Here is a 12984-nt window from a genome sequence, read left to right on the forward strand (position 1 = left end):
TGTTATGGGGTAAAAATTATTACTAAGTCGGGGAGCAGAGGGGGATTGACGGAAGTGGGTTTCCTGTACAAAAACGAAATCTGCTTTATCCGCATGAAAGGAACGAAGGTCTTGGGTTCTCTTTTCTGGGATATTCAGTCCCCTGGCATTAATAGAGACTATACGAAGTGAAGCAGCCATATGTGGAGAGTAGGGCTAAGACTCCATGACAGAGAAGAATATACCTGAGAAAACAAAAAAATTAATAGAGGGACTACATCAGAGAGAGAGGAAGGAAAGGGAAAAAGGGAAAAAACATGAAGGAGTGAAGGGGAGACATAAAAAACAGAAATTGCAATAGTATAGCAAAACATTTATGAAAGAAAAAAAAAACGCTGCCGGACAATAAGGGGACCACTAGGGAACCCTTGTCACGGGAAAAATTAGCGGTAGGGGGCAAACGGGTGGAGTGCCCACGCCATCCAATAAAAAGGAATAAATCACAATCTAATAGAAACACACAATATTATTAATAGAAATGTAATAAACATAATCGCATAACTCCTCATAAAAGAAGTAAACATAGTCAGAATATTTTCGGAAATAGGTAGAGAGAAGACATATAGGAGCAATTTAACTTAAAAAAAAAAAAAAAAAGGAAAACAAAATATGTAACTCAATTAATCTGATATATCTGACAATAAATGGTCCATGGGACAAGAAAGAAAGAATTAGATAAATGAGAGAGGTCTAATAAGCCTCCAATAACAAAAGAGGCCCGAGCGGCCCAATTCTAAACATTTCTGTAATAACAATTCTGCAAAAAATAATTAGATGAAAGAGCTAATAATGAATATCGCCTCAATGAAGGGGAACCCTCTAATAATCTGAACAAATATCAAGTAGGGTCCGGTGATGGAGAGGAGTCAGGACCTTTAGGTTTCTTTTTATGATGCTGTACTTGTTGCCAACGATCTCTCCTCGGATGGCCAGGGGGAGCAGACAGAGGGAGCGAAAAGGCCTGCCAATCAGGAAGAGTAATAAGCTCCACGCCCAAGGCAGAGCAGAAATCAGGTAAGTCCTCAGGAGAAGGAAGAACTAGATGTTTACCGGCATGAGTGACCTGTAGAGAGAACGGAAATCCCCATCTATATTTGATGTCTTGTTTACGCAGAGAGTCTATAAGAGGTTTCAATAACCACCGTTGTTGGAGAGTCCGCCAAGATAGATCCTGAAAAATTTGTAGGCGGGTACCATTGAACTCCACTTCTTCCAGATTACGCACTTTACGGAGAATCTCCTCTTTTTGTTAAAAGTAGTGAACTCGGCAAATAACGTCTCTTGGACGATCAGTTGCAAGCCCCTTCGGACGCAGAGCTCTATGAGCACGATCAAATTCCACGGGATCGTTGGGGCCAAGTTCCAGTATTTCTCCAAAAATTTTATTTAGGGCGTCAATCAAACCAGCTGGAGGGACATCTTCAGGAAGCCCCCGGACTCGAATATTGTTTCTGCGACCTCTATTGTCCAGATCATCCAGTCTGTTTTGCATTAACCTCATGTCAGATGCTTGTTGTGAGACCAATTCATGAAGAAGAGATAACTGGTTGTCAACTGATTCTTTTTCCTCTTCAAGAGTAACCATGCAGGAACCCAGATGCTTAACATCAGCTTGTACTAACGAGATCTGAGTCTGCATTGAGTCCTGGATTCGAGACTCCAGCGCCTGCATGTCTTGTTTAGAGGGTAAAGATCGGATGTGGGTTAATACTTCTGTGATTTCCCCTCGCAACTGGGACAACTGAGCATGAAGGTCACCGGATGCGGGAGAGCGAGCCATGATGGGAGATGAAATCTGCTCGGGTGTGGAGTCAGCAACAGGCGAATCCGCAATATGTGAAATGGACAAATATGAGCGAAGGTTAGGTTGAGAAGAATCGGCCTTTGGTGTCCGAGGGTCTTTTTTCTGCGAAACTCTCTTGGTCCTGCCCATCAGGAAAAGGCTTGAGGAGGAATCATAAGGTCATGTAGTGTGATAGATGGATGGCGGGTAGCACATTCCCCTGTTAGTAGGACCACATAGCAAGCAGGAAACGGTCACATAGAGCCTCCAGGCTCACATTATAGCTCCACTGAAGAGGGGGATAAAGTAACTAGGAAGCTTTTTTGGTGAGCAGGTGAAGACAAGCAGATATGGTAATATATCAGCCTTTAGGCAGAGTGGGGAAGAGGATTATATGACAGCCCCCAAGGCATATAGGATAAAGGCAATGTATAGGGGATTAAGCTAGTGAAAGAAAGGTATGGGCTCACCCCTTTCCAGGATATCAACTCCAGGGCAAACACCTCGGCACTACTGGGGGCACCAGCAGGGCTCTGCAGGGCCACAGCCTCGACACCAGGATCAGGAGCTTATAGTAGCCAAGGTCCCCTCACACAGGAAGGCCGCACCAGGCACAGCAGGGTGGTAGCGTAGCGCGTGGTCTCCAGCGGGTGTTGCCGGGAGGGCAGGCCTTTTAAGGCAGGAATGATGTAGCCATCCGATGACCCCTATGCGGGGCAGTGGCAGCCAGTCACTGGAGTAATGGGAGACTCAAACGCCGCGGATCAAGAGACACCACCGCCACAGGCCCGGAAACATAGCCCCCGGCTTCAGGAGGTTGATAAGGCCACAGTCCGCACCAGGCTTCAGAGAGGTCGCGCCAGGTGCATCAGAGCGGGAGCGCAGCACGGGCCACCCGGCGGGAAGGAATAGGCCACTTAATGTCACCTATGCGGAGGGGGGTCAGCCGTCCTCAGATGCAGCGATGGGACCAGGCGCCACAGCACCTCCGCTACAGGTCCGAAAATCGAGCCCCCGGCTTCAGGAGGTTGGGAAGGCCGCAACCCGCAAAGGCGTTTTAAAGTACCTTCCATTTCCGCTGACCTTATTCCTCAAGCTGGGCAGGTATAGGGCCGAAGTGGAGTCAAGCAGGGATCCTAGAAATAACAGAAAAGGGACTTTTAAAGGGGGCCAGAAGGGAACTCTCCCAAAACGCGTCTCTCCTCAGTGCTTGCTAGGCCATGCCCCCCCAATGCTCTCCTTTTAGCCTCACATAATAAGTGATAATCATATCCTCTTTTAACAAAGTTGGAAAACATGACATCAGTCTGTGTACCTGCAGTTGCAGAATCGCTGCATATCTGACATGTCCTTAAAAACTGTGAGAAAGCAGACTTGAGGGGTCTAGGGTGGAAGCTGCCACAATGTAGGAGGGTGTTTTCGTCCGTGGGTTTACTATATAATGATGTATGAATAACCCCATCTCTTAAAGTGACCTGTACATCCAAAAAGTTCACAACACAGTTGTCAATCTGATATGAAAACTTAACTGGACTATCTGATGCATAGTGTGCTTCAATGAAACTCACAGATTCATCTCCGGTACCCGTCCATATGATGAATAGATCGTCTATGTATCTAGAAAAAAAATGATCTTGCCAGATACGTGACTACAAGTAAAGAAAATATTTCTTTCAGCCTCAAACATGTAAGCGTTTGTGTATGATGGAGTCACATTGGACCCCATCGCACACCCAGCTAATTACAAATAGAAATGACCATCATATAGAAAATTATTTTTAGTTAGAATCATCCGAAGTAAATCCAATATCAATTGGATGTCAGGACCTGCATATAATACATTCTGATCAATAGGATTGCGGAGAGCAGCCAAACCCTCATCGTTAGGGATAATAGTATACAGGCTAGATACATCTAAACTGTATGAAAAACTCCCTACTGGAATCTCTCCAACTGCATGTAATTTATTCAAAAATGAGGTAGCGTCTAATATATAACCTTCTTCATTCACTACACATGGCTGCAACAAACTATCAATATACACAGCACAAGGCTGGAACAGTGACCCCCGGGACAAAATTATCGGATGCCCCGGGGAGTTCACTAGGGACTTATGTATCTTAGGTAGCGTGTATAATAAAAGTGTAACAGGGTGTTAGGGAATAAGCATATCACATAGCTCACTTGTAATCACATTATCAATAACCGCATGTTCCAATTTAGCTGTCAACTCTGCAAAAATATATATCACCTCTTGGACATCACTGAGTGTCACTGTTTGTCCATTTCTTCAAGCTGCATGTTTGTATGATCCAGATGGCACTGGTGTAAGTAATCGTCCTGGATGAGAGTAGTGCCAGGCTATTGGCTACTATCTCTCTCTTTATAAATGTAGGGGAAGATGACGGCACTCACAGGACTTGTAACAAAACGGCACTCACAGGACATAACAAAATTGAATAAACAAAATCGAATAAACTGGGAGCGTGATTGCCTGATTTTTATGATTGTTACAAGTCCTGTGAGTGCCACCATCTTCCACTACTTATGTACCTATTTTGGAGGGCACCTGGGCGCAGCAGTGGTTTCTTGTCTAAGATCCCGAATCTTTCATGGATCTTTTATATAAATATGTGTGCGTATGTATAAAACAGTCCTAATTATTTTGGTTGTAAAGGTCAGGGATAGTAATTACCTGTCTTGGCAATATATATGATTCCAGGAGTTTTGATTCGGCTGCTTTCTGCAACCTTCTCTTAATCTGCCTACTCCGTTTTATTAATTCTACATTCAATTATTATTTTGTTTATGATTCTTCGCAATAAGGAGTCACTAACTGCAATATCCAGTAACATGATAATAGGATAGACTATATTTAAAAATGTGTTCTTGAATGAGGTATTGTGCAGTTTTATTTTCTTTTATGAACACTCCTAAAAGTCAAGCTACCATGAAATTGTTTTCCTCTCTTATCAGATCATCTCATCTTTTTATGTGGAATGGGGAGGAAATGCTCTTTCCTATATGGGGAAAGGTGTCACGAAGAGCACAGTACTGTGCTTGCTTCACTTGTCCCATGAGATGACAGCTCAAGCCAGGAACACGGTGAGAGAAGGAAATAATGCTCTTTGTGAGCTGGAATGTGTGGCAAGAGGCATCTGTGTTGTGCCAGAGACACAAAATGTACTTTTTTTAATCTTTAATGACATAAGGTCTGTGCTTTACTATAGCAGTTTCTACTGCAGAAAGCTGTTACATGGTTTGTTTACTGAAATAAGAAACATTTATTTAAACCAAAATCACTGTCTATTATGCTAACTGCACAATTAAATAATATTAAGTGTAAAAATAATATTTTTTTTCCAGTACGGAAGACATAGATTTGTTGTCATCCATTGTTTAGTGGCTTGGTTTACGAAAATATTTTCATCCTCTTCTACCTATCTGATTATGTGCAGATGGTTGTTTGAAACTGTATCTCCTTTGAGGCACTGAAGCAAAATACCAATTAATTCTTCCTTATGGCACACTTCGCTTTTTTTAAAATGTTCTACAGCTTTCTTTTGTTTTTGACTTCTATGAGTTTCTTCTTTGTGGTAAATATTGTGCCGCTGCTTACAGGAAAGCATTTTTATTTACTAAGTCCTATCTGTGTCATTTTAAACTTCATGATTGTGGCAGATGCAGAGAGTTAATAATAGCCTGTTGTCTGTGACATAGGGCCAGGTGCAGCGTGAGTATTACACTATTAAATATATTGTATGAAATTGTTCTGTCCAGAAAAGTGATTTCACGCATATGCACTTATCTCAGCCTCCGCAGAGGTTGGACTGTGAAAAGATCTGGTGTTCTAATGTAAGCCGATAGCAACACATACAGTGCAAGCAGACTTGGACAGAGATGCATTAACTCCAGTGGAAGCTATATTATTTGCGGGTGGTCAAGGGCAGGTGCAAATAGTGGATGACGACCCCAAAACTAATGAGCCATTAGTGATTGGCTGTTTAGGAATGCACCACTGCCTTCTCCGTTGCTCTGCCCTATATTATGCGTGTGTGTGTGTGTTAAAGATATTTTTTCCTTCTCGCACACAAGACCCGGATTTGTTTCTGATGTATTAGAGAACTGCAGTGAAATGGTATTGATGCTTTATGGCAAATGCATATTTTGCAAATAACAATGGTTGTAAACCTGGGCATACAGTATGATGTGCATGTGATGTAGCCTGCCATAAACCAGGTGCATATGCTACTGGTGCTGACCTTCATGTACAGTAGTGATAGTGCAGCTTTGCAAATACATGGAATAAAGCTGTTCTTAAATATAATTTAAAAAAAAATGGCATATTTTCATACATATGCAGAGCTCATGTTCTGTGTTATGGTTGGCAACAATTTTACTCCAGGCACATACACCTAACATATCCCACTTACTGCGATGGTTTAAGCAAAAGTATAATATATGCCCAAAAGACAATCAGTATCGGCAAACATTTGCAAGCAGCCAATCACAAGCACCTGAAAAATAATATGGCTTTCTCAGGTGATATTCATTTTTTTCCCCAAATTGGATCTGTTGGCAATTGCACAAACAAACCTGTACTGGACTTGGCCTATGTGAGAAGGCATCCACGTCCCTGTCCTGTCCCACTTGTCCATCTGTATGGAGCATATGCATGTACTCACAGTTCTGGAGAGCTGCTGTGCAAAATCCTATAAGATACACTACACAAACCTGCCATGTACTCAATCAGCCTCATAGTGTTTAGATTCAATATATGTATCTCCTCTAATTAACAGTTTTTAATATAACTTACCTGTAACTTTCCAAGCAAAAATCTACTGCTTGTAAGAATGTAAGCTCTTACGAGCAAGCCCCTCTAACCTCTTGTACTTCTCCCTACTTTAGTTTCATCTACTTCTTACTCACCACTAGGGCACCTAACACTTGGTTGCTTATGCTCTGATGCTTATCTGTGTGTTATGGTCGCTAATGTAGCAATATATATTATCCATGTCCTGGTCCTGTATTGTATTGTAGTGCTCTGTAAGTCGCTTGTCTACAACTTGTTTTTGTACTTTGTAAGGCGCTGCGGAACATTTGTGGCGCCATATAAATAAATGATAATAATAAAAACAAATCCCTTTTACTGTAGTCAAAGTATAAAATGCACAATACTTGCATTGATCTAGTCCCTCCTCAGTCACTGGATCCATTAGCATGGTCCCAGTTATTGAAAAACAGGACTCCCTCCTCTATTCTCCGGTCAATGTCAATGTAGCGGTATTGTTTCTCTGTAATACAGGACTCACATGAGCTATTGTCTGGCACAATCCACCTCTTGCTCCCCACTGCTTTGTCTCGCAGAATTTTTGCTTTATACTTGCCCTGACCCATTCCCTGCACAGAGTGGTCCTCCATCCTCACGGCTGGTCTGGCCCGTTGCTGCAGTGGGAGCCGTTGGTGGTTTGTGTGCCTGCAGATTTCTGAGACTGAACAGTCCTTAGCGGATTATTATATAGATGTTTATAGGTCACTGACATAGGAAGCAATTTATTTAGCAGTGAGGTTCTGGAATGCCGGATATATTGCCAGGAAAATCTTGCTTGTTTCAGTTTGTACCTAATAGAGGCCAGAAATCGGCACATCATGCAAGGTTCCAATGTAATCGACTCGGCCCCATAGCATAATCTCATGGCCCTTTACTCCCAGCTGATGAAGCCTTCTAATATTTTGTGTAACTGAATATTATTGTTATGCAGAATAATTTCTGGGACTTCTCGATGTACTGTAACTAGCTTTATATCTTTCCTACAGGACTGGGTACATCTTTGGTCTTTGCCATTTGATCAGGGCAGTGAAGAGCAGGTCATACCACGGCTGGGATTGGAATGGTTGATACCTTTGTGGGTAGATAGAGACCCAGAGGTTAGTGCAATATTTTATATTTGTTATGTAACACATACAATAAAGCAATAGTGTGTAGTGTATATTTGGAGGCACACTCTAAATAAATTATGTACCTTAATTGTAAGATGGTTGAAAGCTGCAGTATACATTATCATTTACAACTGTAAAATGACTGCAGCGGGACCGAACAGAAGCTGAAATATATGTGAATATGTGAATGCAGCTTCTGATTGGACCTCCCTCTTACAAACGTCCTCCGTAGTGTCACAGAGATGAACCATGGAGTAGCCAAGGAGAGGAGGGAAAGAGCTGTCATGTGCCAATTCACTGGTTTGCTATTATAGGAATTGTTGTTTACTGCTGTATTCATTGTAAGTCTAACCATCGCTTTATAGCATTTAAAACAGTTCACATGATTATCTTATGCTAGATTAGTTTATTTTTTGAGTTTTGCAAATTTTGTTTTATAATTTTATATGCTTTAATTAAGGAAACCAATAAATCATTTAATACTCAGACACGAATGTTGAATGTAATGCATTTAAAATGTTAAAAGTATATTTTATTTGGTATGTTCAAAAGCTAAAAAAAAAATGTCAGCCATCTTAAGTACAATATGTTACATTTAAGCACATTGCATTCACTGTTATCTGCAATTGTGTTCCTCTGTTTTTAATAAATGATGTGATAGGTCTCTTGATGTGTGCACTGTTCTTCTCTGCAATGCTCAAGGGAACTGAATGGGAGAACAACAAGACAGTACAGAATATAGAATGTATCTTTAATTTACTTGGTAATTAAATGTCATTGACTTGTTTCTGACCTTTCACAGTAGGATCAGCTACATTAAACATCTACTTATAAATTCCTCAGTATTAAATAGCTTTAATGAACTTTAAAGGTATTGTCTATCCAATTAAATCATTCTGAAAAATGATGCATTCCATATACTGCATCTTATTACCAGTTTGGACAGTATGTTAAAATAATATTTAAAGGAAAGTTATTCAAGGTTTAGATATATGTGTATATATATATATATATATATATATATATATATATATAACATTATTTTTCGTTGATAACACACCATGCAGCCAGCGCCTTACACTGGGAATATATTGTATTTTCTGTTTTTCATACTAAATGTAATTGATGAGGATTGGGATATAGCTTATTTTATTTTAGTTTCCTAGTAAAAGTTTCCAGATAATTTTACATTGATATCAGAATGCATGGGTTAGACCAATCACGTAATGGCTTGTTACATGTGAATAACATTTAACAATAACAAAGCCTCCACCTCTCCCCCTTCACAGTGATCCCCAATTCACTTGTACCAGGTAAGTCACACACCGACTCTTGCTAATTTCCCTAACGTCTCCTTAAGCTTTTTTTTGCAAACCATTTTATATGTTTGAATGTGGTCATTAAATGTTGCTGTACTTGTGATTAAGTTGCTAACATAAAACCTTTTTATTTCTTAAGTAATTATTTGGTGTGTTGTTCTTTGACTCTCGACAACTAACTATCTGATAACAGTAGTTTGACATAATTCTAGTTCCTTAGGAGGAAGTTCTTGCAACCATTTATTTGCGATACATTATCTAGCTGCTAGCACAGACAAATAATGCCAACCAAGTTCTTTTACCCTTATCAGCATGGTCAGAGGTACAATGATTAATAAGCAGAAACATTTTATTATTAGGTCATTGTAACCCTGTAATTGAGTTTACATAGCTTAATACTCTGAATACTTGGACGCTTCCACAATGAATTCTTAAACCCTGCAAGTTGCATTTCACAAATTTTGCAGAATATCCTGATGGGGTTTCATGTCTTTGTTTATTGCCTTAAGGGAAATTCTTTCTACTTCTCATGTATTATGTATTTTGTGACCCCTATCAACTCTTTTTATTAATAATATAGGCATGCTATCCTTCTATTTTTTTAAATTATGGTTTTCGTACAAAATAGTTAATTACTTTTAACTTCTGTATACAAGAAGATAGTGATTGTTTATTTTGCCCAATGATCTCTAAAATATTAAACTAATATTTGTAGTACAGAATATTATATTCATAACGTACATAAAGATAAGAGATTACGTTTTGGGATGTTTTAGGAAACCTATTTCCTTCTAAATGTAATATATAGCTTAACCATATTATATGACATTTATGCCACATACTGGAGATAAATGCAGGATGAGCGAATATACCCATGTAAGGGTATATATCTTGAAATTACGCAGAGCAGCTTTTTCTCTTAAGTTCCTGGAATCCACTATAGTGTCTCTTTGTAGAAGTTCTTGTTTGATTACATGGAGAAAATGTTCCTCCTTGGCATATAATGATCCTACTTATGACAGTTGAGCTGCCAAGGTGTGTTAAATTTCTACAGTATGTTCGAAGTTATGGTCTTTCTAATGATTTCTTATTAAATCCTTGCTAGATGCCTTTATTGAGGTTTAATATTTTTGTTGAAGTAAAATAGTATTTCTTGTTTAGACTACATAGCAGCTCTGACTATTGGGTTTAGTCCTCTTCTACCGATATATAAACTGTAAAATGTTTACGCCACCGGAAAGTATAACATTGGGCTCCTCCTTGACTTCCTTGTCTTTTTCTCCTTGTTTTCATGGTAAATTGTGAGAGCCACATGAATTGAGAAGCAGTACAGTTCTATAGAGGACCCAGTGTCCCTTCTATGTGGGTGGCCAGCTGGTAGAGCTGGACATAGATGCAGGACACCTGGCATCTGTGTGGTTACGGTGGGCCACCATAGTCGCACAATATATTCGTATGGCTTCTGGCGTCACTACCGCTAGAGTAGCCCACTGGAGATGCAGGGACATTCTGGAAGGTGCACTGTGTCGCCGCCTTCTAGAGTAGCTCACTAGCAAAGCAAAGGGGGATGCCACAAGCCGCCAGTTTCTACTCTATAGCAGACATGGCAAGACAAAATCAGGCAATGTAAGTGCATCAAGGTCATGAGTGAATTACATGACACTCATGAGGGTTAGCTAAAAAGTGTCACTTAAAGTTCACAACATGCTGTGAATAGGGGATAGTGGTATACCTGTATCACGATTCACCAAGCCTGTCTACAACATGGAATATGAGCCATCCCCCAATTATTCAAAGGACACAAGTTCAAGGTATGACTCTGTATGCTGGGTTAAAAATGAGTTAAGATAGTTAACTTTGTTTGGTTTTTCTCACTCTCAGAATAGCCAGGGGGTGAAGGGATCTAGATCTCAAGTGGCATTAAAGGTGGTAATGAATATTTAAGATGTCTCTAGATTCTGAGGATGGGTCTTCTCAGAGTGAGGAAGGTGAAATAAAGGAAGCAATTGCTGTATTTAGTCTTGAAAGAGACAAAAGCCTTACTAAACACATCAATAGAGAACAGTGGTAAATCTGGATATCCTTACTATGTAAGATGCTCAGGAAGATTATTTACAGGTAAAACCAAATGGATTAGACAGAATGCAGCTATTTTGATCAGTTTAATGCCAGATCTGATATGATGTATCCGTTAACTACAAAAAATTTCAGCTGCGTCTACATTTCCTGATAATGATTAGTAAAGTTGTATTTTGTACCTAAATTGATTCAGCTGTGACTGGTTTATCATCTACAGTGTTTATTCCTTTAGAGGATGGTGGTCCTTTGAGGGATACAACTAACATAAAGACGGAGACCTGTTCTAACCAGCTTTAAGTGTCAATCAAGTCTACCATTAAAATGTCTATTGCCATGTCATCTGTTTCAAAAGCTATAAGAACCTAGATGAGTCATTTGTATGCTGCTACTCGTTAAGATTTGCAGAAAAGATTTGCTAAAAGACATGTCAGTGAGCAAGGGTGGTACAATTGTTTTGATTAAGCTTCTAAAGACACATTGACATTGACAGCCAGGTACTGCAGCTAGTAGGGAATATAATAGCACTGATGGTATTTTTCAGATGAAATTTTAGCACCAATCCTAACTGACTGCAGACAGTTTGACAAAAAGTCAGACAGCCATTTACATATTAATAATACAGTTAATACTATAACCTATTGTAACACGGGATATTGAAATGAGGATTTCAGACAGGCAGATATTTTTGGTAAAGCAGTGGCTTCTTAATAGCAGCAAACACTGCTCCTTAGCATGCTTACGTGAGTTTAGGCCTGCACACACACAGGCACATAACATAAAATAAATAAACAAACATAATAGTCTCAGCTAATCAGCTTGAAAGCATAAAAGCATAAAAGCTTGTGCTAATCAGTCAGCAGTGGCTTGCAGCCACAATTTGGCGTGCTTTCCTAGCATAGCCCTTGGACCCTGGCACTACAACACTGAGCCCTACTTCCTGGCTGCTACTCAGCATCAGGGCAGTGAACAACAGGTGTGTGAGAGTTTTAAACCCTTCCTGTGCTCCAGTGATTATTCCAGCTGGGTTTGCGTAAATGTAAAAACCTGGAATGCCACACCTCCACTGCTAATGCAGAACACACAGGTTTCACTTCAGCTTCCCTTGGAGGGAGCTGATTCTACCAGAATGTGGGTAATTCAGGTGAAAGACAACCCCTCTCACCACACTATATGAATTAATTTATTAATCAATAATGTTGGAACGGTAGTATTGAAGGGAGAGCTGTAATCCACAAACAAAAGCCTTGCATAATAATTCTTATTCTCTAAATGCAAGAGAACATTATGAATCACTACCAGAACGGCAAGTTGGCTTTATAAGCAAACTGATGAGAATCAAAGCCAACTGGGATGCTACAATTCAAATATTCCATAACTACTCTCTCAACATATTTCACTATTGTAGTTTTAAGAACTAGCACTTTCAATATAGTTATCAAAACATTTTGAAATAGTACAATGAGCTAATGAAAGATTAAAAATCCAAGTTAAGTCACCCGCTAACTGACTAGCACAGTTGCGGAGTACCCATTCGTTCTACTTAAACAAGACCTGACCTCTGTCTCATTAAGGGTCAGAACAGTATTACTGTTTCAAATCTAGCATATAATTCATTTAAATCTTATACATAAGGTAAACCCTCTTAACTAGGAGTGGGATTTTTGATTTTATAATCCGTAATTTCTCCTATAATCTCTAGTTTCCCTAAAATGACTGAATTTTCCTGGAGTAAGTCTCCTTAGCTATTTTAATACCTTTCCTTAAGTTAGAATGTTCTATTTTATATGCTTCAGCATTGTTTACCTTAAATGTTGTATCCCTTAG

The 12984-nt window shown here is 39.7% G+C and overlaps 1 protein-coding gene across 2 annotated transcripts in view; it reads left to right on the plus strand.

Moving 5' to 3' along the window:
• Positions 1 to 12984, plus strand: part of RTTN (rotatin) — a 368340-nt gene that overhangs the window by 204904 nt on the left and 150452 nt on the right. For both annotated transcript variants that reach the window (XM_088475926.1, XM_088475927.1), the window contains exons 30-31: positions 4799 to 4927; positions 7640 to 7750. In XM_088475926.1, coding sequence (XP_088332052.1) covers positions 4799 to 4927; positions 7640 to 7750 — 240 coding nt within the window. The remainder of the gene's footprint in view (positions 1 to 4798; positions 4928 to 7639; positions 7751 to 12984) is intronic.

This window comes from Taudactylus pleione, unplaced genomic scaffold, assembly GCF_031769625.1.
Source record: "Taudactylus pleione unplaced genomic scaffold, aTauple2 ptg000179l, whole genome shotgun sequence".
Taxonomy (NCBI): Eukaryota; Metazoa; Chordata; class Amphibia; order Anura; family Myobatrachidae; genus Taudactylus; species Taudactylus pleione.